The 25,082-nt window shown below is 42.7% G+C and overlaps 1 protein-coding gene across 3 annotated transcripts in view; it reads right to left on the bottom strand.

Annotated features, from left to right (window-relative positions):
• The window catches only part of DNAJC1 (DnaJ heat shock protein family (Hsp40) member C1), a 198,313-nt gene that overhangs the window by 11,361 nt on the left and 161,870 nt on the right, over positions 1-25,082 (bottom strand). For all 3 annotated transcript variants that reach the window (XM_084618548.1, XM_084618549.1, XM_084618550.1), the window contains one exon: positions 11,833-11,952. In XM_084618548.1, coding sequence (XP_084474674.1) covers positions 11,833-11,952 — 120 coding nt within the window. The remainder of the gene's footprint in view (positions 1-11,832; positions 11,953-25,082) is intronic.

The raw sequence follows: 25,082 nt of genomic DNA on the forward strand, positions 1-25,082 counted from the left end.
CCATCCGTTCCCTGAGGGAGTCGAAGTCTGCTTTCCTGAAGTCCAGGGTCCGTATCCTGCTGCTTACCTTTCTTCCCTGCGACATGAGCAACACATCTTGTAGAACAACAGTTATGGAAGGCTAGTAACCATTTTTTCTTCGAGTGCTTGCTCATGTCTTTCCCATGTTAGATGACTCCCAAGCAGTATCTCCAGAGGGAGGTAGGAGTTCATGGATATGTTGATTGCAACACAGTTCTGCCAAAGCCAGCTTCATCTCTGGCCTGCTGAGGTTGTGAAGGTGTGCACCGAAAACCATGTTGTGGCCCTGCAGATATCCTGGATAAGTATTTGTGCTAGAAAGTCTGCTGGCAACGCCAGAGCTCTAGTTGAATGGGCCGTCACTATTAGTGGACATACAACCCGCACCAACTTATAGCAAGTACGGATGCAGGTAGTAATCCAATACGAAAGCTTTGAGAAGACACCAGGAGGCCTTTCATCCTGTCAGCCACAATGACGAAGAGTTGAGTCAATCTACGGAAGGGCTTGGTATGCTCTAAGTAGAATGCCAGAGCCCGCCTGACATCTAGGGTGTGCAAGCGCCTTTCCTCGTTGGACATGTGAGGCTTTGGGCAGAACACCAGAGGAAAATGTCCTGATTAACATGAAAAGGTGACACCACATTTGGCAGGAAAGCAGAATGGGGACGCAACTGAATCTTGTCCTTGAAGAACACCATATGGGGGCCTCTGACATAAGGGCTTTAATCTTGGAGACTTGCCTCACTGAAGTGATAAACACAAGGAAAGCAACCTTCCATGACAGATGTGAAAGAGAACAGCAGGCTAGAGACCCAAAGGGAGGGCCAGTGAGCCTAGAGAGAACTATGTTGAGGTCCCACTGGGGCACTGGACCGACAGAAAATGTCTTTCAAGGCCCTTAAGAAACCTGATAGTTACTTCATGCGAGAATACCAATCTGCCCTGGACACGAAGATGGAAGGCTGAAATGGCTGCCAGGTGCACCTTGATCGAGAAGTTTGATGTTTCAAGTGAAGCAGGTAGTCCAGAACGGACTGCAGAGAAGACTGGGTTGGGGAGCTCCTTCACTCTGACGCCCAGCAGGAGAAGCGCTTCTACTTTGCCAGGTAAGTCGCTCTGTTGGAGTGTTTTCTACTCTCCAATAGAACTTGGACTTGACTAGAGCAGGCCTGCTCCTCCAGGTTCAGTCATGCAGCATCCATGCTGATAGGTGCAGAGAGGTGAGGTTTAGGTGCAGCAACTTCACATGATCCTGAGAGAGCAGGTCTGGGTGGTTGGGAAGCACACATAGGGGTGCTGTTGCCAAGTCCATGAGCATGTTGAACCAATGCTGGCGAGGCCATGCTGGGGTGATCATGACGACTTCAATCCTGTCCCTCTTGATTTTCAGGAGGGCCCTGCTGATGAGTGGAATTGGTGGAAAGACGTACATCAGGCCGCCTGCCCAAGACAGGAGAAAAGTGTCGGAGAGCAATCTGCTGTTGAGCCCTTGATGAGTCCTAACGGATGACATCAGTGTCGACAGATGCTCCAACTGAGCTCTAGACACACCCACACTGGGGCATGGAGTGTCACTCGATACTGAGGATAAGGAAGAAACAGTCCCCTTAGAGGACTTCAGAGGCAATTTGTCCTTCTTCTTGAGGAGGTGTTTACCTTTACCCTCCTCATGCCTCTGTTTAGACAAGTCCTTGTCTTGCTTGAGGATATGGAGGTGGAGAGTGTTGGTGCCAGAGGGGCACTACTCTGAAGCTCCAATGAGTGTGCCAGTGAGCAGGAAAGCCGAGGATCAGATTGGGGCCTAAGGGAGAGGTCCATTAAGTGCATGTGATTCCAGAAGTCCTGAGACTGTCTAACACGAGGGGGAAAGGAACAGCAGATTTTGCACTCAGAGGGAATGTGCAGGCAGCATTCATGGGGGTCACCAACTGGCAAGACCTGGGGGAAGGGGTTGCAGGGCTTAAAGCTTGGGATCTTGGGCACACTAGGTGCCCCAAACAGTGAGGCATCAAGGGGGAAATCCCCAAACCCCAAAACTGACTTACACTAATTAACAACGAACTTAAAAAAAACCCCAAGCTCCTATTTACAAGGAAAATCAAAAAGGAGTTCAAGTGGGAATGCCAACAGAAGCTGATGAAGGGTTCCATCTCAGACCACGAGTTGGAGAAAGGAACTGGAGAAGTGGCAGGTCTGTGCTGCTTCTTATGAGCATGAGGTGGTATAGGATGCAGATGCAAACCAATGGATGCTGCAGTTGAAAAATCTTCCAATCTCAAGTGCATGAGCACTCCACAGTGAATACCCATAGGGACCAGCCCTCAAAGAAGAATAAAGGGTTAAGGTACATACCCATACAACCATAATTCTACCCCCCTGGAGGTGGAATTCAGCAACAGCAGCAGATTCGCGTGGCTATAATGTAGCCATGATGGTGCACAGAATGGACTTTCATCTTGAACAGTCCCTGGCAAGGAGTGGCGGATTAGCCACTGGGCCAACAGGGCCTGTGCCCAGGGGCCCTGGCCAATTTGGGGGTTCCCGGAAAAATGGGTGCCCTCACACCCCAACCTGCCAGCCCAGCGCTCCTGCCAGGGAGCATGGTCAGGGCACCAGGGCTTGCGGCACTCCTGCTGAGGAAATGGGGTCGGGAAGCAGGGTCTTGCCCTGCTCCGCCTGGTGCTCCTACCCCGGTGTGGGGGAAGCCCCCGCAACCTGACCCTGTTCTCCGGCAGGAGCGCCAGGTGAGCAGAGCAGGGCAAGCTCCCACACCCTGACCCCATTTCCCCAGCAGGAGGGCAAGGAGAACTGCAGGTGGAAGGAGTGGGAAGGGGCCCCCACTTGCTCTGGCCCAAGGCCCCAAAAACCCCCAATTTGCTTCTGCTTGAAAGTTTTCTTCCTTCTTTAAGACTCAGTATGCAAGGATTTAGGATTTTTAAAATCACTCAGAATTGCATCTTTCAACTTCATTAGTGGCTAGACTCATGCTCCGCTTCCTTCAACCTCAGCTCTATAAACCTTCTATAAAAGCTTAGCTTCTTCTGCATGTCGGGCATGATCCCACCAGTGCAGTCTTATTCTCAGCTGGTGCAAGATTGCAAGTTGTCGGGACGGTCTATGATGGTATCACGATCATAAGGGTAAAGGAATTTGTAAGAGGGGTTGAAGGGGTTGTAAAATGTAGTATATGTGGTATTCCTTCTGTGGAGTAGGCTACGTGTATGAATGTAGGGCAGGTGTAGGTACCTCCTGTTCAGTACAGGGCAAAGGAAGAGAGAAAGAAACAATCTTGGGGGATTGTTATATCTTATGTTACACAATACTGTTCTTAACTGACAATTTAATAGATTTCTGACTTTTGCTTTTCCCTACAGTGTGTAACATACAACATTTTCAAATCTAATTCATGCAGATGCTGCTATATTGAATTTACTACTAGACTTGGTCAATTTAGTGTTTTAAGGACAACATACCCTCAGTCTTGCAAGGGCCAGTAAGTATATATTACAATTGTTGTCTAAACCTAATTTTGATTAGCCATTACAGACCAGACAAACTCTTCTAATAGTGGTTTTGTGGTTTAGGCAGTGGAGCGGGACTCTGGAGAACTGTGTTCCATTAATGACTCTGCTAAAGACTACCTGTGTGATTTGGGGCAAGTAATTTAATCTCTCTGCTTCAATTCCCCATCAATAAAATCATAATTCTTTAATTTATAGGGCTTTTGCAAGGATAAATCCATTAACACACGTGAGGCAGTCAGAACCCATGATTTAGAGCATCACAGTATTAAAATACCAGTGATAACAGTGATTTTGCTTTTAAAATGTACATATTATATGCAGTGAAATATAAAACACATATTAAGAAAAATCAGCACTTTCAAAAATAGGTTTTCTAGTGGCAAAAAACCCAAACAAAACCAATACACTTTTATTTATGGATCATTCCATGTCTAGATGTTCTTCCCAATAATAAACTAATGAATTTAGTACAAACCTAGTTTGTATATTTTGAAAAATAAGCAACTCCTTTTACAATAAAGCATACAAGTATAAAATTAGTATGCACCCAGGAGCTCAGCCCGAATAGCTCAAAGCTCGTTAATTATTTCATCATCTTTCCTTTGACATATGGGGAAGCTTACAGAACTGCAGAACTCTTACCTCATAGTGTCAGGCAACATGCTAATTAGTAAAGTCTGCTTAAATCTATCCACCTGTCCGTTGTTTTGCTGCCTACCACGGCCTTTTTCCATGCTGGCAGCAAATCCCCTATCTGTCTGCTATCGCAACCTGAATGCAAGAGATTAGTGACCACAGAGTCAAGCAAGAATCAGTTTACATCCTCTCAGGCAAGAGAATGATATTACTTCACAAGTATGAAATCTGAGATCTCTTTGCCTTTAATTTAGAAAACCTGCAGTTAATAATCACATTCAAAGTATGTTTTGCATGCCAGACAGTTTTTATTTCCTCTGTTATTTTTACAATTTGAATGCCCTTTGTGGTTACCAAAATAATTTGCTGAAAGGCATAAATTAACATTTTAAACTTTTTATGTGTACCAAGGTAGATCTTGTGTGGCCATGAACTTTATATTTTTATAATGTCATATACCAATCCCTTTTCTGTGCCTTTAAATTTAACAATGCTAGTCGTATCATTTGTAATAAATCTTCATTTGACAAACAATGTTAATTTGATAAGAATATCACACTTGAAATCTCCTTTCCTAATTTAGGATCTATTATTAGTTTTCCACACTGTTTAAACACTTCAGATGTACAATTTTGTCTTTTGTTTAAGGGCAATTGTTTCCTTAAGAACTAAAAGACAGAAATGAGACCTAAGCCTGAAGCTACAAATTCAGCAAGGAAAATGGGTCAAAGACCAGATGTGCTGAGGCCGACAGAGAGCACTTGTACAGGTAAGCAGGTCAGCAGGCAGGAACTGCAATTAGAATAAACTGAACCCAGTTTCCCTTTCAGAATCAAAACACTTGATGAAAACAAATCTAATTAATACCATAAGCCAATTGCAGAGAAAATGATTTTTAAAGTTGTATTATCTTTTCAGTTACAAATACAGTCTTAGTTCATGATACCAATCAGTTTGAGAGCTCCATTTTGGATGGAATTAAGATGATTTACAAGTCCCACATGAAACTACTAGATTTCAGAGTAGCAGCCATGTTAGTCTGTATCCGCAAAAAGAAAAGGAGTATTTGTGGCACCTTAGAGACTAACCATTTTGAGCATAAGCTTTCGTGAGCTACAGCTAACGTCATCGGATGCATTTTTCGATAATTTAAATAATACAGTTTTAGATAATTAGACACATGGATACATTGAGCCTGGCCTTACCTGGCTTGTTTTGGAGTTTTTGAAACACTGGTTGATTAAGGACAATTTTCTTGAGTGATCTTAGAATTACTATAGTAGTACAAAAACTCCATGTACATCAAAAGACCAAAGTTATAGCAGCAACCAGTAAGGCCATATAGTTATGGGTCTGTCTATTATATTATAAATCCCTATTTGCAAGGAGTTGTGGATAAATTATATTAAGTTAGACCAGATGCTTATCCAAATTGGTCATAGCTGATTCTGGTAATTTTTAATAGCAGGAGAAAAAGCAACTGTGAAGATATTGTGTGTAGACTTCTTGAATTTAAGAACAACCAAACTACTAAGGCTTACAAAATAACTACTAATCATCATCAGTGACTACACGACTTCTAATTTCACACTTGTGTCTGTCAATTCAGGGAGATTCTTTTCAGTTTTTTGCATCAATTTAATTAACAGATTGTTAACTGAATCAAGATAAGAAATTCAGTATGCTCCCAACAAATAAGGAATTTGTTTCTATATTTGTCAGTATCTATAAACCTTCCTCCATCCACCCCAAGCCTTTTTTGGGGGGAGAGCAGAGTTGTCCCCAACCTCTCACTGGCTTCCCCTCATTGTCACATATTCTTTGCTCTCAACTATGCTTCAGGGTTTGAAGTGTTTGCCCCTTTCAGAAAGCAGTCTTTCCCGCTCGTAACAGGGTAATAGTCTGTAGCAGGATTGTAGAGTCTGCATGGGGACACAGGACTCCTCTGATGAGTCATATGATGTTGTGTGCTTAAACCCTGCATAAAAATATAAACCCTATTAAGTCATAGTGGCAGCTGGATCTTCACTCCCACCAGGATATGCATCTGAGAGGCAGAAGGAAGTAGAGGAAGAAGCAAATGATACCTGGCCAGGAGACCCTAAGAAAAGCCACGTTTGGTAAGAAAGTTTAGGGTATGTCTCTACTAGAAACACAATAGCAGCACAGCTGCAGTGTAGACATTTACTATAGCAAAGGAAGGGCTTCTTCTGCTGCTGTAGTAAATCCACCTCTCCAAGAGCCAGTAGCGAGGTCAACGGAAGAATTCTTCTGTTGACTAAGTGGTATCTACAGCATGGCTTAGGTCAGCTTAATTACACCGCACAGGGCACAAAATATTTCACATCCCTAAGCAATGTAGTTAAGCCAACCTAACTTTGCAACATAGACCTGCACATAGGATATAAAACTCAGTCTGTTATTGTTATCTGAGTCAACAGTAAAGCCAAACCACAGGAAAGGGGATGTCTGAAGTGTGTGTATATTCTGTTTACAGCAAGATGGAAAACCCACCTGCTTACATTCCTGTCCCTTAGAGTGCTGAAGGAGAAAGCTCAGGTTTGAAACTTGGGCTGAAGACACCCACTGTAATAGGGCACTTGCTGGTTGAGCTCAGCATGCTTTTTATGAAGCCCCAGGCCCTTTAAAAGATAGAATTCTGAGTAATGTAGCTCCCAGGTAGGACTGGGAATCCCTAGATGAAGTACCTGACCAGAGCACATGACCAGGAAGGGTCATGTGATCAGCGGATCAGGTGAAATCTGTGCAGACTGTGAAAGAAGCAGCAGTTCCATACAGTGAAAGAACACGGTCAGAGAAAGGGGTTCTTCTCAATGGCCAGGTCGAAGGCCTGGAATGAGAGAACTTGAATGGAGCAGAGGCTGCTTGCAAGTCTTTTCAGAGAGGAAGCTATGGAAGGTGCAGCAGCTGTGGTGGTTGGAGCTAAAAAAAGGCTGTAGAAATGCTCCATGGAAGAATGAAAAATGGTTGTACCAAACTTTAGGGGAAAGCTTAAAGAAATAGGCAATACAAGACATTCCCATGAGCCCAAAGGGAAATCAAGCCTGAGGGAAAGGCTCAGGAGTCTCAGCAAGGACTACTGGAGATATTTTTCTGAGGTTTTGTGGAACCAGACCCCAGAACCAGGAGGGGAGGCGTTGTTGAGACTCAAACAGCTATCCTAAGATGAGAAAACTGAGGCATAGCGCCATGGGCTGCTAAGAAGGAACTTAACTGCTATTACACCACCTCTTTGACAGCACAGATTTCAAGTGGCTGAACCATTTAGGATTATCCTCCCTTACCTTGATAAGCAGCAAGGTATGAGCTCCCTTCCCCTGAACTCCCTCTAGCCACTGTTTGGCCAAGACACTGAACAGTGATGCCTTCATCTCACTGCAAACTAAGAGAGTTCACAAGACATATTATGCTCACAATGCTCAGGTATCAAAGATGTTGTGTAGCAGAACCAAGGAAGAGTACACTGCATTATGATACTTCTAAGCAGGTTTTTGTTTTTTGTTTGTTTTTTTTTAATAAAAGCAAACTTTTCAGGCAGTTTTATTCAAAGAAATAAAGGCCAAAAGCCCAATTATTTTTTAAAAAATTAAAAAAAAAAATTAAGACTGGCCAAAAGCATATTATATGATATATTGTGTCAGGATGAGAATTATTAACTCCCTCCCCCATGCACACACAAACAAAAGCCAACATACAAAAAACAAACACTTGAAACCACAAAAAGACTACGGTTAAAACAACATTAAGGATCTGACATGTTGACAAAAGCCAGAAACACTCTCCTTAAATCACTTCATTCTGCTTAAGAATTGCAGTGGAAATGAGGATCTCAGAACAGTTTGGTATTGCAAATCTCACCACCACAAAGGAATATAAGATGACCTACAGAGTGGGAAGAAAAAAAAATCTGCTGGTGCTCTTTTTTTGCTTCTATTTTATGCATAAGGGTCAGCGCTTTTGGGTTTTCTTCTTTAACATTGCAAATTACTATGTTTTTTCTACTGTTTTTGCTAAAGGACCTTTTGTTGATTAAAAAGAGCCAGCAGGATGACGACATCATAAAACACTGAAACTTGAGCAGTTGAAAAGAGGGAAGATTTCTACTTGGATTATTTAAAAAAACAACACTATTTTTGTTAATACCTATTTAGCCAAGCTCCTGACAAACACTTGGAAGCAATCCTCAAAGATGCAAATACAGTAGTTTACAAGTCCTACAAAGAATTCTCTGCAGAAAGAGAGAAAACAAGACTCCTGATACTTCTAGGCAAAAAGTAAGCAAGAATTATTGTAAAAATCTCAGGCTCTCTGGATATATTATAAAGAAGAAAAAGCCCACAAAACGTTCCCTCTAAGCTACGTGGCCGGGAAGAGGCGCCTTTTCCTCTGGGGGGAGTCCTCTCTCCTCATTGCAGCGCTGGGGCACTCCAAACCCCGCATGCCTGGCCCCACCCCAGAGCCCACACCTCCTGCGCATCCCAATCCTCTGCCCCAGCCCTGAGCCCCATCTCACACCTTGAACCCCTCCCCCCTTCCACACTCCAGACCCCTCATCCCAATCCCCTACCCCAGCTCAGAGCCTCTCATCCCCGGCCTGAACCCCCACCCCCCGCAACCCTCTGCCCCAGCCCTGAGTCCCCATCCCGAATCCCTTGGCCTCGCCCCCGCCATACATCACTTCCATATTGATGCACATAAAATTAATTCCGCACATGGATGTAAACAATTAGAGGGAACATTGCACACTATTATTTTTTGCTTTGAAGACCACATGTAAGAGTTCTGGTTCATTCCTTACATGAGAGAAAGCCAGTGACCCTCTGGCCTGGATAATGCTAGACTAGGCTGTAAATAAAGATTCCATCTCACTTTTGACAAGGGATAACCTAATATCTATGTTTATGGTAGTTCCTAACTCCAGTTTCTAACACCAAAGCATCAATGGTGGGGGAGCTAATGTACACAGGGCTCCAGGCAATTGCTGTCCTTTTAAGCACCATTTCATGGAAGCCTGCTCAGTGCAGGTCTATGCAATACAGTGGTAAATATAATCGTGATTGCTGGTGCCTGGTGTACAAAAGCAGAGCTGCACCAGCATTAGTGGGAAGGGTTCAGATTAAAGCCTAGTATAGACAAGGCTTACATAAATTACTTTATTGCTGGGGCTACATATTGGGGTGCCTGTTCACTGACACCCCCTTCCCCCCCCCCAGGTTCTGGCCAGGCTCACTTTGCAGGAACCCTGCCCTTTTAGTCCCCATTTGCAGGCCCCTTTAGAACTGCATACAGGCTTTCATGTGCATAACAACATCTCCTTCTGTCTGGAGCTGGCTTAATAATGAACTCCTCTTAATCCTCAAAGTTCCAAAATAAAGTCCATCACCACACAACACTCCATACTTAGTTCTGGTGTCTTCTCTCACAGCTGGAACTCTTCTGTCCCAGTCTGTTTTCACAGCCCATCCTCTCAGCTCATCCTAGCTGGAACTTCGCTTTCTGGCACAGGCCTCTAGGCCTCCAATTTGTAGGCCTAAACTCCATCTGGGTTTCCCAACAGGAGCCTCCCTAGGCTCCGGCTCTGTCACATCTCCCATGGTCTTGTGGTCTTCCCTGCAGGAGCCCTTCACACACACTACAATTTCCTGCGCTTCCCCCCTTCTCTGCAGCCTCCTGCTGCTCTTTATAGGGCAATCATCCTGATCTCTTCCAGCTGTGACTCATTCTGTAATCATGGGTGGCTAGCTCCAGCAGAAGCCACCATTACATACAGACCACAAGAAATCAATGCTATAGCAGGTATATTTCCAGATCCTGACTCCTCTTGTAAAAAATCTCTTATGATTCCTTTTTCCTTGCCAGCTCAGTGCTTACGGGATATATCTTTTGCATCTCTCACCAGATAGCTCAGAGGACAGAGGACACAGTGGTTCAGTTTCTCTCTCTCTCTCTCTGAGGAGTCTGAGCAGCAGTCTTCTTTCTCTCCCCCAATACTGGGCATGTAGAGGCAACATTTTGGGATCTCATGTGTGAAAGACTCTCTATAAAAACATTTTTTACATACATACACACCACAGAGAGAGAGAGAGAGAGAGAGACACTCCACAATAGATGAAGAAGGGTGTAGAATGTAATCTTTCAGGACAGGTTTTTGCATCATGTAATTTGTTAGCGCCTGGAGACTTTAGTGATGGACCCACTAGATATTCAAAGACAGATTCTAAATGTCTTGGTCTTTTTATTCTTTGTCTGTACAGTGCCTACCAGAATGGGGTCCATGACTAGTGCTCCCAAGCACTACAGTAATATAAATAATAATAATGACGACAATGGTCTGTCTCAGGCAGATTTTGTTAATTTTTTTGCAAGTCTGTGTTTAAAGATTTATTTTTCACACGTAGTACACTGTCAAGCTGCTTACAATAAAATATATTGCTTACAACTGCTGAGTAAAATAAAGTGTCTTCTAATGAGGCCCTCCCCGGCCAGTACTATTAAGTGAGAGACACTCCTATCTCTAAATAGGACACAACATATTTCACTATCTTCAGTATACTGTGTTATGAATTGCGTAGTCATATGCACATCAAGATCCCTACAGCTTGCCTGGATACAATATAGGTTAATTTAATTTCTTAATGACATCACAATAGGGATAAACACACCTTTCTGTGTTTGTTTCCAGAGAAAAAGTAAAAACACTTTATAAACTGGCTTGCAGACAACCCATGGTAACCTATAGGAAAATTTATAACCATTTGAGTAAATGAAGGTTTGGTTTTTAAAAAAAAGTATCTTTGCTAGGTTTTTATTACTAAATCCAGAACATCAAGCTCCAAAATGTGCATCAACAGAATTAAACATTTAAATCTTATTCTCTTTAACCCCCGCTGGACTCTTTGGAATAGGATCAACTTAAAGGACTTTTGAATGGTCCTCTGCAGACACTGTAGAGCATGTACAAGTGATCTGTTACTGAAAATGAAAAAAATCTTTTTATAGACCACTCAAGAGCGTTCAGGATAACACTTTAAATCCTTAAGTACAGTTTTTTAGTATATATATGGCACACCACTATAAAATATGTATTTGAATAAGGATATTAATTATTTTACACAATACCATTGTTAACCATATTATAGTCTTGGAAATAGGAACTGCAATAGTATCCATCTCAGACCAACTGTTTTATCATTTTGTAGAAATATTTCAGTTTAATTAATGGAAACCCCTTGTCTAAATGCTATTAGCTGATTCATACTTTTTTTTTTTAAACCTGGCTTAAACAGAACAAACTTTAACGAAGTCTCACAAATGTCCTTTTGCAGTTAAAAGGGGTTACTATGAACACTAAAACTGGCATTGTTTTTCTGTTATCAGGTTACAGTAGCTCAGGTCTCTAAGCACCAGAATCCCCCATACAGCTGATCAGTTACAGCTGTTAATTGTGGAGCAAGGGACTGCTGACATCTGCTTCTTACTTAGTTAGTTAATGGTTCACTTCCAGGTCCTAAAAGGATTGCAGCCTCGTTCAAAAGACAATGTTGGTCCCCATCTACGTCTGCCTTCTACACTGCCTGTCTTGTTCTGGTTTGTCACTCTCCATACAAAGCAAATCTGAGTGAACTCACATCTGCCACTGATCGACCCAATTCGTGAGCAATCTTTTCCCATCGACCTGGGGTCCCCCCTGGGAACTTAACCATACTTCTTGTCAGCTGGCTAAGGTCCTCTTCTGTCCATTCAGGTGCCTGCAAAACATTTGTAAAACATTTATTATGCTGGGAAAATGAAAAAAATGGAGTTGGATAAAATACTGAACAAAAACATTACATAAATCAATCAAATAATGGATGTTGTAACAATGTAATTTAATATGGTTTCCAAAGCTTGTTAGTTGAATGCTCTGTTTCTTCCACTCTGTTATAGAGAACAGTACATAAAAACAACCATCAGTGAAGGAACTTGAACCATTAAAATATTTAATATACAAAATGTACATTAGTGCAGTACACACAATTAACTTAGGTCACTATGAAAAAAAAGCAAAATAAACAATTTTACTACTTAAAGTTTAAACCACAGTCTAAGATATCAACATTTTAAATAATATATAAAATCCTCTTACATATAACTGAATGATATATAAAGGAAGAGAAATCTTTAAAAAGTCCTCAGTTAAAAAAAATACTGAAAATAATCCTAAATGTTATTTAAAAATCTGTATCTTAAAATAGCATGCCCAATTCAGTCTGTTGTTAAAGCACCCATAATGTATTATATTTTAACATTTTGGCACAATACAGGAGTGAAATCTGACAATTTTACGTTCCACTGGGAATTTTTTTTTTAAAAGCACCTAAACCCTGTGGCTTCTGTGCACTGCACACATTAACAGAAAGAAACTGGACATTTTCAAAGAGCAACAAGGCCCAATAACCAAAGTATAAAACCATGTTCTACTGTAACAGCATGCTGCAAATTGTACACAATTTCCTCCTTTATGACAACCGTATAAAACTGAGTAAAAAGTGAAAAACATTGGTTCCTCAGATATGGTAAAACATTAACTATTAAATCTTTGTATGTTAAATTGCCTCTCCAAGAAGACAAGGCTCTGTACCAGCCTTCCACACTAGTAAAAGTAGTGACAATTGAACTAAGCATTTGTAAAAAGAAGTTAACCATTTCTGTTTTTTTTTTTTTAAAGAATCCTTTATGATAAATACCTTTTCTAATCACCATTTCTGATAATGAACAGACATATATCAAGCAGTTTGCATTACAGAGCCATCAGCACAGAACAACAGTCAGAGGTGAGTGACCCCAGGGACCATCTCCACAGCTACAGCAAAGCTTCTCCCTGACACTAATCCTGCCTGTCATTCTCCCACTGTGCTCTAACCACACTGACATCCGCCTGCCGCACTGCAAGCTTAACGGGCCCTTCCTGACTTTTTACTGTCTCCCCCAATCAATGGTTCAAGCGTGCTCTTTTCACCATGTCCAAATGGCAGCTTCACTCATAATCAAAGTGCGTTGCCCCTGTTAAAGGGCTTCCCGAAAGGCTCTACCATTTGCATTCATTTGCAAAGCAAACTACTTTTATTCACTTTGTTCTGCTATCAAGAATGTTCCCTGAAGCAGATAAATTGGCATAAATACAACCTGCCACTTAAGAGACAGTAAATAATAGCCAATAGTGGGGAGGATTTTATCAATTGTTCTATTTTGTAGCCACGTAATTCTTTGTTCATCAAATGCTAAAAGCCTCAAATATTCATATTTATATAGTTTTTAATACAAGCATGAATTCATTATCTATCGTAGTTTAAATGTAACACACACACACACACACACACACACACACACACACACACAGAGTAGTGTGTGTGAGATATAGCACATACATACCCACTTTATTATATATGTAGTGTATACTAGTGATTTTTGGAGAACATGCTAAATACAAACCAGGTCTCAATCACACAGTAACCTTACATTTTATTTATTGTACAAAATAAAAGCCTACATGTTCTGAATTAAAACCTCTTTATTTACATTTTCCATAATTTTGGGGTTCAGAGAAGTGAAGTTATTGGGTACCTATAAATATTCTAGTTTTGAAAATATAATTCCAGCAATATTTATTTATTTTTAAAATAAAAGAGGCTAAGTAGAGAATTTTTATGAATAAGTTTTTCATAAGTAGTATAGAACTGCACACATTGAATGTAAGCATTAGTAAATGCAATTTGTTTCAGTAACAAATGAAAGTTATGTTTTACATTGATTTCAAATGTAAATGATTGAAGCACAACAGTAGCTGCACAGATGTATCTTAACACAATGCTCAAAGCATATCCAAACAATTTCACACAAAAATCGAATTCATATTTCTGCACTACTAGAAACATTTTAGAGGTAACAAATTGTCTGATACGTTTTAAATTCTTTAAAACAATTTTTTGTCAGATTTGATTCTTGGATGTGCTGCATATTTTAATTCCTGTGTGTAAATGTTACAAAAGTAAACAAATATTTTCCTTAGCTATCACCATCATATAGGAATTCTAATAAAAACCTACTGTCTACTGATCTTTAAAAAACAATACTGATCTTTAAAAAACAAAACAAACCAACCTACTAATTCTATGTGCATCTATGATACCAATATATTGAATGTACTGAATGAAAAAATATTTCAATAAGATGGTAACATACAATACAATTTTAAAAAATAAAATAAAAATAAGGACATAAAATTGGTAGGTCTGAAATTCTTTGATGGAGCTTTTTAGGAATCCATTATTAACCACAAGTGCTGTAAAGAGCTTTAGTGAATTTGCAATTCCTCAGCAATAGATAATTGTGTCTTTAGATGCAACAGCGCCTACTATGATCCAACTACTACAAGCAGCCAGGAGGGTGGCCATAGTGTGAATGTATTCTCCCTGTTCTGATCTGGAGCCAGCTGTAACTGAGAGTCTCAAATGAATGCATAAGCATACTGCTTTGTCACTTAAAACCATGTGTGTCCAATATTACTGAAACACTGGGCCAAAATTCATCTCTGCAGTTAGGTAATGGAAGATACCACATAGTGAGGGGACAGCTGTTGTGACTACACAAGCATTCAGATTTTGCATCAGAAAAGCCCTGCTCTGGGATTAACTCTCCATACTGAATACAAAATGAAAGTAAGCAGAGCTATAGGCCTCAGCTTTGAACTAGGGCTGTCGATTAATCACAGTTAACTCACATGATTAACTCAAAAAAATTAATCGCAATTAAAAAATTATTGCGATTAATGGCACTGTTAAACAATCAAATACCAATTTAAATTTATTAAATATTTTTGGATGTTTTTCTACATTTCAAATATATCAATTTCTATTACAACACAGAATAAAAAGTGTACAGTGCTTACTTTATATTATTTTTATTACAAATATCTGCACTGTAAAAATGATAAATAAAAGAACTAGTATTTTTCAATTCACCTCCATACAAGTACTGTAGTGCAAGCTCTTTATCGTTGAAAGTGTAACTTACAAATGTAGATTTTTTTGTTGTTTCATAACTGCACTCAAAAACTAAACAATGTAAAACTTTAGAGCCTACAAGTCCACTCAGTCCTACTTCTTGTTCAGCCAATCGCTAAGACAAACAAGTTTGTTTACATTTGCAGGAGATAATGCTGCCTGCTTCTTGTTTATGTCTCTCGAAAGTGAGAACAGATGTTCACATGGCACTTTTGTAGCCGGCAATTAATGCAACCCAAGACCCATTTGGATATCTTTGAGCCGATATCGCGGAGCCTTTGGAACTTTCTGCAAACGAAAGGAAAAGTTTAGGGGACTTCCTGAAGTCCTTAGTCCTGTCCAAGTAGAATACTAGTACTTTTCTAACATCTAGCATATTCAAAATTGCCTCCCTGTTGTCACGATGTGATTTTGTTTAAAAAGTGGGAAGATGGATCTGTTGATTCCCATGGAAAGTGGAGGCAACTTTAGGGAGAAACTTGGGATGCGGCCTCAGAGTTGCTTTGTCTTTAAAAAAAGACAGCATATGTTGGGTGTGCCATTGGGGTTGCTACTTCTCCTATGTGCCTAGCTGAGGTGATGGCAATTAGAAATGCTGTCTTCATAGACAGGTGTTATGAGAGAGCAAGTTGCCATGGGTTCAAAAGGAGGTCCAATCAAAGCACTGAGAACTAGGTTAAGATCCCAGGTTGGAGCAGATGGTCTCACATGCGGGAAGAGATTCCCAATGCCCTTAAGAAATCTGTGTGTCAGTGACTGAGCAAACACCAAGTATCCGTCTATCTGATGGTTAGTAACTGGAAAGTTACAGCAGCAAGATGTACCTTAAGGGAGCTGAGTGACGGTTCTGACTTCGTGGTCTAAAATGTAATCTAAAAATCAGAGGGAGGGAAGACAAAGTTGGGTCTGTGTGCTTAGAATGACATCGAACTTGGAATCATTTCTATTTTTGTAGGTAAGTACATCAAGTGGTAGACTTTCAGCTGTACAGCAACACGTCTTTCACCTCTCAGAGCATTCTAAGTCTTGGAACCAAGAAGGAGCCAAATCTGGGAGGTGGAGGACCTGCAGGTTGGGGTGAAGGATCAGAATAACTCTTACTTTGTCTCATCAAATTTTCAACAGGACCTTGGATAGAAGAGGAAATGGGGGAAAGGCATACAAGAGATCTCTGTCCTATAGGAGGATGAGGGCATCTCTGAGTGAATGATTCCCCAGGCTGGCCCTGGAGCAGTAACAAGGACATTTCTTGTTCTGGTAAGTAGCAAAGAGATCTCTAGTCGAGGTTCCCCAAAGAGCGAATAGGTCTCAAAGCATCTCTGAGTTCAGCTCCCATTCATGGTTGTGAGAAAAGTACTGACTGAGGCTGTTGGCTGTCACGTTCTGTATCCCTGGTAGTTAGACAGCGGAGATGAGCACATTGTTATGGGTGCACCAATTACAAAGTTTGAGAGCTTCTGTGCAGAGGGAGAGAGATCTGGCACCCCTCTGGCGATTTATATAAAACATACAGGTCATATTGTTCACCAGGACCTTTCTGTGGGTGTTCTTGATGAAAGGCAGAAAGTGTGCACAGGTGTTCCTGATGGCACTTAGCTCCAAAAGACTGATATGGAGAATCACTTCTGTGGAAGACCACTTGCCTTGAACCTTGCAGTCATGTAGGTGAGCCTATTAGGGAGGCATCCGTCAGAATCAGTTGCAAGAATGGAATGCCTGCTCGGACATTGGATGGGCCTTTTTCACCAGTCCAGGGAGTGCTTTAATGCAGAGGGCAGTGACAGCAGTTTGGTTAGTTTGTCCCTGTTCAGGGGACAGACAGAAGTGAGCCACATCAGAAGACACCCCATGAACATCTGGGCGTTTGGGGTGATGAAGCTGCATGCTGCCATATGACCTAGCAGCTGCAGGCAGTTCCCGGCCGATGTTTGAGGGCTGGCCTGGACTGTCTTTATGAGACTTGTAAGAGGGTGAGTGTGTAACGGGAAGAACGCTCTCACTTGTACTACATCAAGGTAGGTGCCGATAAACTCCAGTCGCTGTACCGGTGTCAATGCTGATTTCTTTAAGTTGAGCTATAGACCCAGCTATGCAAATGTGCACATGGTCGTCTAGGTGGCTCGTATAGTGTCCTGAAATGAGGAAGTCCTGAAGAGGCAGTCATCTAGATATGGGTAGATCACAATGCCCAATGTTCGCAGGTGCGCTGCTACGACAGAGAGAACCTTGGAAAATGCCCTGGGTGTGGAGGAGACACCAAATGGGAGCACCCTACTGTTAATGGTCCTGCCCAAAGGTAAACCATAGGAATCTCCTGTGTGATGGTCGTATTGAGATGTGGAAATAGACATCTTGTAAGTAGAGGGCTGAAAACCAATCTCCTTGCTCTAGAGCTGGAATAATAGCTGCAAGCGTGACCATCTTGAACTTCTGCACCTTCATGTATTTGTTTAATGCCCTTAGAGCTAGAACGGACCTCCAACCTCCCTTCGCCTTGCATATCAGGAAATAATAGGAGTAAAACCCCTTGCCCCTGAGTTGCACCAGTACCGGTTCTAGGGCCCCGATGCATAACAGATGATCTATTTCCTGGTGATGTAGGTTCTTGGGAGAAGGGTCTCCAAAGAGGGCAGGGAAGAAGAGTAGTAATGGGAGAAGGATGTGAATTGAATGGAGTAACTTCAAAATAATCTCCAAGACCCATATGTTGGAGGTGATCTTCTCCCAACTGCTGTGAAAGAGGAGTTCCAAAGGGGCATGACAGATGTGTAGGTGGCAACTGATGTTGCAAAGTATAGTTATTTGGGCTCGTCAAGACTGCTTTGAAGAGGCGGTCTGAGAGGTTGCAGATTGGATTGCTGACTACTTCTGCTTCTGAACCCTGGGCCTCTTATGTTGCGGCTCGTAATGGTGCTGAGATGGCGGGTATTGAGGAGGTTGTGACCTGTGCTGTGGCTGAGAACTGTATTTCTGTCCCGCAGAGTAGATTCCCAGCAAGTGTAATGTGGCCTGGGAATTTTTCAAGGTATGGAGAGAAGAGTCTGTCTTCTCTGTGAAGAGCTTGGGCCCTTCAAACGGGAGATCTTCCATCATTGTCTGCAGTTCTTTGGGTAACCTGGAAAGGTGCAGCCAAGAAGCCCAACTCATTACCCCTGCTGTGGAGACCAAGCAGGCCGCTGTATCGGCTGCATCCAGTGCTGTCTGTAGTGCCGTTCTGGCTACTAACTGACCCTCTCTGACAATGACCTGAAACTGCTCCTTTCGTGTCTCTGGTAAGTGTTCCAGAAACATACTGAGTTTCCCATAATTAATAAAATCATATTTGGCCATGACAGCGTGGCAGTTCATGACTTATCTGCAATGTTGCCGATGAATACGCCTTCCTCCCAAAGAGATCTAGCCTTTTCCAACCCAATTCTGCGGAAAAGGACCTAGGGGTGACAGTGGACGAGAAGCTGGATATGAGTCAACAGTGTGCCCTTGTTGCCAAGAAGGCCAATGGCATTTTGGGATGTATAAGTAGGGGCATAGCCAGCAAATCGAGGGACGTGATCGTCCCCCTCTATTCGACATTGGTGAGGCCTCATCTGGAGTACTGTGTCCAGTTTTGGGCCCCACACTACAAGAAGGATGTGGAGAAACTGGAGAGAGTCCAGCGAAGGGCAACAAAAATGATGAGGGGTCTGGAACACATGACTTATGAGGAGAGGCTGAGGGAACTGGGATTGTTTAGTCTGCAGAAGAGAAGAATGAGGGGGGATTTGATAGCTGCTTTCAACTACCTGAGAGGTGGTTCCAAAGAGGACGGTTCTAGACTATTCTCAGTGGTAGAAGATGACAGGACAAGGAGTAATGGTCTCAAGTTGCAGTGGGGGAGGTTTAGGTTGGATATTAGGAAAAACTTTTTCACTAGGAGGGTGGTGAAACACTGGAATGCGTTACCTAGGGAGGTGGTAGAATCTCCTTCCTTAGAAGTTAAGGTCAGGCTTGACAAAGCCCTGTCTGGGATGATTTAATTGGGGATTGGTCCTGCTTTGAGCAGGGGGGTGGACTAGATGACTTCTTGAGGTCCCTTCCAACCCTGATATTCTATGATTCTATGATTGAATTGTATGGGGTTGACTTGCCATGATGCTGCCTGCCTTGTGCACTAATTGAATCCACTACAATGGACTTTGGTCGTGGATGTTGAAACAGGAAGTCTACCTCTTTGGGAGGGATGTAGTATTTTTTGTTGGCTCTCTTGCAGGTTGGGTGCGATGGAGGCTGGTGTCTGCCAGATGAGTTTGGCTGGATCTAGAATTGCCTCATTAATTGGGACGTCAATTCTGGACGAGGACCAGGTGTGCAGAATATCCACCAGCTGCCACCTCCTGTAGGGGAATAAAACGGTTATCTACCTTTCGTAACTGTTGTCCTTCGAGAGGTGTTGCTCACGTCCATTCCATTCTAGGTGTGTGAGCGCCCATGTGCACAGTCGTCCGAGATTTTTGCCTAAGCAGCATCCGTAGGGTCAGCAGTGGTGCCCTCTGGAGTGCTACGCTCATGCATCGGTATATTAGGTGCTGCTGGCCCTACACCCTCTCAGTTCCTTCTTGCCAGAGACTCTGACAGAGTGGTAGGAGGGCGGGTAACGGAATGGACATGAGCAACACATCTTGAAGAACAACAGCTACGAAAGGTAGTAACCATTTTTTTTTCTTTGAGTGCTTGCTCATGTCTATTCCATTCTAGGTGACCCCCAAGCAGTATCCCTGGAGGTGGGCTTGGAGTTCATGGTCATGCAGCTTGCAACACATCTTTATCGAAGCCAGCATCATCTTGGGCCTGCTGGATAAGTGCATAATGAGATGTAAATGTGTGGACAGAAGACCAGGTAATGGGCTCTGCAGATATCCTGGATAGGCACCTGGGCTACGAAAGCCACCGATGTGGCTTGCGCCCTAGTTGAATGGGTGGTCACAATCGCCAGTGGAGGCACTGTTGCCAGATCATAGCAGCAGCATATATCAGCAGTGATCCAGGATGAAATTCTCTAAGAGGACACCGCATGACCTTTCATCCTGTCTGCCATCACAATGAACAGCTGCCTTGATCTATGAAACGGCTTGGTCCTGTCGATGTAGAAGACTAACGCCCTCCTGACATCCAGAGAGGCAATCTGCGCTCCTCCTCTGACTTATGAGGTTTTGGAAAGGTAAATATATGTCCTGGCCCATATGAAACCGAAACCACCTTGGGCAGGAACGCCAGGTGCAGATGCAGCTGAACCTTGTCCGTATAGAACACCGTATAGGGTGGCTCCGAGGTAAGGGCCCTAATTTCAGAGACCCTGTGGGCAGATGTTATTGTGACCAGGAATGAAACCTTCCAGGAAACGAGGGGAAGGGAGCAGGAAGCCAGAGGCTCGAAGGGGGAGGGGGGTCCCATGGCTGGCTTGTCCTTGGATTGCAAGGCCTTAACCATGTCCAGCGCCTGGTCTGGCATCTGCGACACTGGAAGGCCCATAGAGGTCTTTGGCCACCTGGGTAGCTTAGTGTCAAAGGTCCCAGTAATAGCCGGGGTCCCCTGCCACTTGCAGGAATCGGATCCCTAGTTGGGCTCATAGTGTAGGCACCCTGATGCTTCTGGGTCCTGCGCTTCAGAGCTGCCAACACTGAAGTGGCCGCACTGGGGAACCCCTCTGGCTGGCCAATGACTCAGTTTGGGGGCTTGGAGCTTTTACAGGGGGAATCTGCTGGTCTTTTCTGTTACTCTACTCCCTCTGAAGTTGAAGGCTCTGGGGATGATCTGGGGTCAGCACTGGAGTCCCCTAGAAGTTGAAGTGCCTTCTCCTTCAACTTTTAACTTCAGCTCCCGGTTCTTGTGAGACCTCAGCTTTAGCTGATGGCTGAGGGAGCACTTCTAAGGGATATGAGACTCTCCCAGGCACTGGACACAGTGAGCATGTCTGGCCATTACAGGAATCAACTCCTTGCAGGAGAGGGTACCTCTTGAAGCCGGTGGAGCCAGGCATGATGGGAGGGGTGGGGGGCCTATCACCCTCTAGTAATGAGGAATGCAGAAGAAAGTTCTCTTCTTTTTTTCGACTGAAAGAACTCAGAGAATCTTCTAAATGCCCCTGGAGTGGAGGAAATCCCCCCCAAACTGGGTGGAAAAAATAAACTCAAGTTTTTTCTTCTTTTTTTTTAAACCCAATGGAGTAAAAAAGGAAATATTAACTATTAAGGATAACAAAAGAAACAAAAACTACTACTGATGCTAATGACACAGACAAGGAAGGGACAACTGCCCGCTCCATTTGAGGACAAAAGTGGTGGAGAAGGAACTGAGGGGGATATGCAGTGCTAGATAGCCTCGAGGCAGACCATGAGGGAGGGAGAGCACATGTAGGGGTTGAACGGATACTGCTACCTAAAATCTCAGTGCACGGGTGCAGATAAACCTACTGCGGAGCATTCATAGGGACATTACTCAAAGAAGACTCCAAAGATCTGTTAGGGATGGGCCTGGAGAGGAAGCAGCACCGTAACAAGACCAGGAGCTAGAGCCTAGTAAATTTGTCCCACAATTTCCCTGGATAAAAAATAATGTAGTCTTTCATTGCTGTAGTAAGCCCGTCCTCTGATATTTGCACCTAGCCCCAGCAATGACAGATACACTTCCTGATTGCCTGTACCAGACCTGCAAATCATCAGTGTCTTCAGTCTTCACTTTATGTGAAATATATGCCTTTCACCTCACAGACGTGCAGGGAGCAGCAGACCACAGTAATACAAATGGCATTTGCCACACTGGCATCCAAATGATTTAAAAGGTAGCACCCATCCTGCCTTCAGGATGTCAAATTCACACTCCACCACCATCCTGCAACTGCTAAGCATATAATTAAACCTTCTTTTGCCAGGCCTTTGAAGGTCAGGGTACAGTTGCACGAGCCATGTCAGCAGAGGGACAGCGAGGTTCCCTAAAACAACAGGAGGCATGGAGACTCTGTTGATAACCATGTCATTTGACGGGAATAAGGTCTGTGTGTGTCCAAAAAGGTAAATGCAAGACAATGTGATCCCACTACTCTGTCCTTGTGGTCCTGCACCAGAAGCACTGGTCTCCATTTAGTGAATCTGCAGCTATGGCAGCAAGCATCAGGTGCCTTAATTGTGCCATGACTGTCTGTACCCCTTCTGAGACCCACTGCTGCTGAAATGTCCACCACCATCTCACAGACCCTCTCTCTGTATCCTGCAACAGTGAGCTGCGAGCAGGAAAAGCTTTTCCACCAGTGCTGGACCCATGGCTTGTCTTTGGCTGGAACAGATAAAAGCAGGGAGTTGGCAGATCTGGAAGAGCCTCAGCTAGATGCGTTGGTGGACTAAGAACACTTTTGCACAGAGGCTTGGGACAGACAGACAAGTTCTCCCACAATACACCACAAACCTAGCCCTAGATATAACCAGTGAGGCATTAAGAACCTTAGGATACACTCCCAGGTATCCTAGTGCCAAACATGTTTCAATGCAGCGCTAGAGGTAGGGTTGCCAACTTTCTAATCGCACAAAACCGAACACCCTAGCTCTGCCGCTTCCCCGAGGCCCCGCACCTGCTCACTACATTCCCCCTCCCTTGGTGTCTTGTTCTCCCCCAACCTCACTCACTTTCACTGGGCTGGGGCAGAGGGTTGGGGTTCAGGAGGGGGTGAGGGCTCTAACTGGGGGGTGGGAGGTGGGCTCTGAGGGGAGAAAAGGGGGTGCCAGAAATGGGGGATTCAGAGTACAGGAGGGGGAAAGCCTGGCCCAATTGAAGTCAATGGCAGTTTGGCCATTTATTTCAATGGGAGCAGGATTTCACCATAAGAATCACTTTGGTTAGTTTACTGAATGAAATACATTTCTAGGCTCTGATCTTACAAACACTCACGCATATGAATAACTAAGCATGCAAGCAGTCTTTTCATTCTTTATCATCATGTGCATTAACGTTTGCAGGATCAGGTCCCTAGTCAGAACTCATACAACCAAATACATTTTTGTAATTCAAGGCATATTTTATTTGTACCTATATTTTTTCCTATACAATGCTGTATTATGAATAGTACTTAACACATTACTGAATGTATAGTACCTTTAAATTAATTTCTTGCATGCCGATAATGGAAAGGTCTGCTGAAATCTGCCCTTCCTTAGCTAGGCTACTAAACACCTGGCATTGTGCTCCAACTGCTTGGTGCAGATTAAAGACATACACAGGTCCCAACAGCTCACATTCGGCTGAATTCATACTCACAACTCTTACATTTTTGCTCCGATATACGTTATTCCTACTTGTGTCCTCAAATTCCTTCTCAAAATTCACTTCCGCTACAATGCCCTACTACTAATCAGCCAATGTTTAACTTGCTAGTCTGAAAGGAAGCTGGGGTATGACAATATGTATTTATTGTTGTATTTACAGAACTTTTTTAAAATAGCAAATGTATATATAATACAAACTGACTGTCTTCATCATCTTAGAGCATCTTGTAAGCTCTTCAGGACAGGAGCCATATCTACCTCTGTTTCTACAGCACTTAGCACAATGATATCCTGATTCAGATATGAGCCTGGAGTATGGTCTCTGGACACTAGCATAATACAGAAAGATATTATGTTGAAGAAATTTAAGTCAGTAGGTGACCTTAAAATTGCTTTCATTTTGTTCAAAGCAAAATAAAAGGCTAAGAAGCACTTCTCATGAATAAACTGAGATGTGAATAGTTGATTTTAATTACAGTGGGTTTTTCTGAGATTTACAGTGGCTGCCATTTTGATAAAATGACATGTTTGACACTGGCTTTTTGGCAGGCGTTTGGTGAAACTGTAAGCCAGCTTTAATACCAGTTTTAACAGTCAGAAGGTTGTTTAAATCTTTCAGCATTTAAATGAAGAGTCTAATTTACAAATATTAACATTCACTTTGATAGTTAAATCAGATTGGAAACTGGCATTCAAACCCCTCTGTGTACTCTATAAGGTTAGTATCGCAGCTGTTTTATTTTTTGAAAAACAAAGATGTCTGCAATCATTAGGTTCAGAAATACCAATGTAATTAAAATATTTATTTTCAAATATATTCCACAATCTATGCATGGCAAGGAGTGATTCTTACTTTAACATTCACACTCCTGGGTTGAGTACATGGGTACAACTATCTTGAGAGCCTACAGGGCAAAAACAAACCCCCATTTACTTATTTCAGAGAGGAAAATCCTGATCACCAAGAGGAGGTTAGTTATTTGTTTCCAGTAGTGCCCACAATGTGCTAGGTGAGTACCATACGTAAGAGTAGCCACAGTCCCAGCCTTTAAGAGCTTAGTTGTCTGTTCGATCATAACCCAACAAAAAGATGGGAGAAAGGGTAAAAATGTGTAAGTAGTAGAGATCAAAACAGTAAATAGCCATGTAAGGCAATAACACTGATAACATTTTAAATCTCCAAGTACCCACAAATAGTAATGATCAGCCAGTCAGTTGTTTGTGGGTGTCACAGTAGATATAACATAGACAAAGGAATTTTTAAAAATGATTTGAAATCTTGCAGTATTACAGGTACATCCTGATACCCAGGGACCACTTGGTACTAATTGGCAGAGGATCCATGGGGTGCATATGGCTGTACAGGGATCCCCTGGGTCAGACATATGCATAACAGTGAACTAAAGGATGCGTGTGAAGTCTCTACAGAGAGCCAGTAGTCCACTGGTTGACAATTACTGCAAAAATGTATGTATGGATAATATTTAAGGAGTTATATATCTATACTGGAAACTAGGTTCTTAAGGTCTTGGAGATAAGGCAGGT

This window comes from Lepidochelys olivacea, assembly GCF_965140295.1.
Source record: "Lepidochelys olivacea isolate rLepOli2 genome assembly, chromosome: 2".
NCBI classification, from domain to species: Eukaryota; Metazoa; Chordata; order Testudines; family Cheloniidae; genus Lepidochelys; species Lepidochelys olivacea.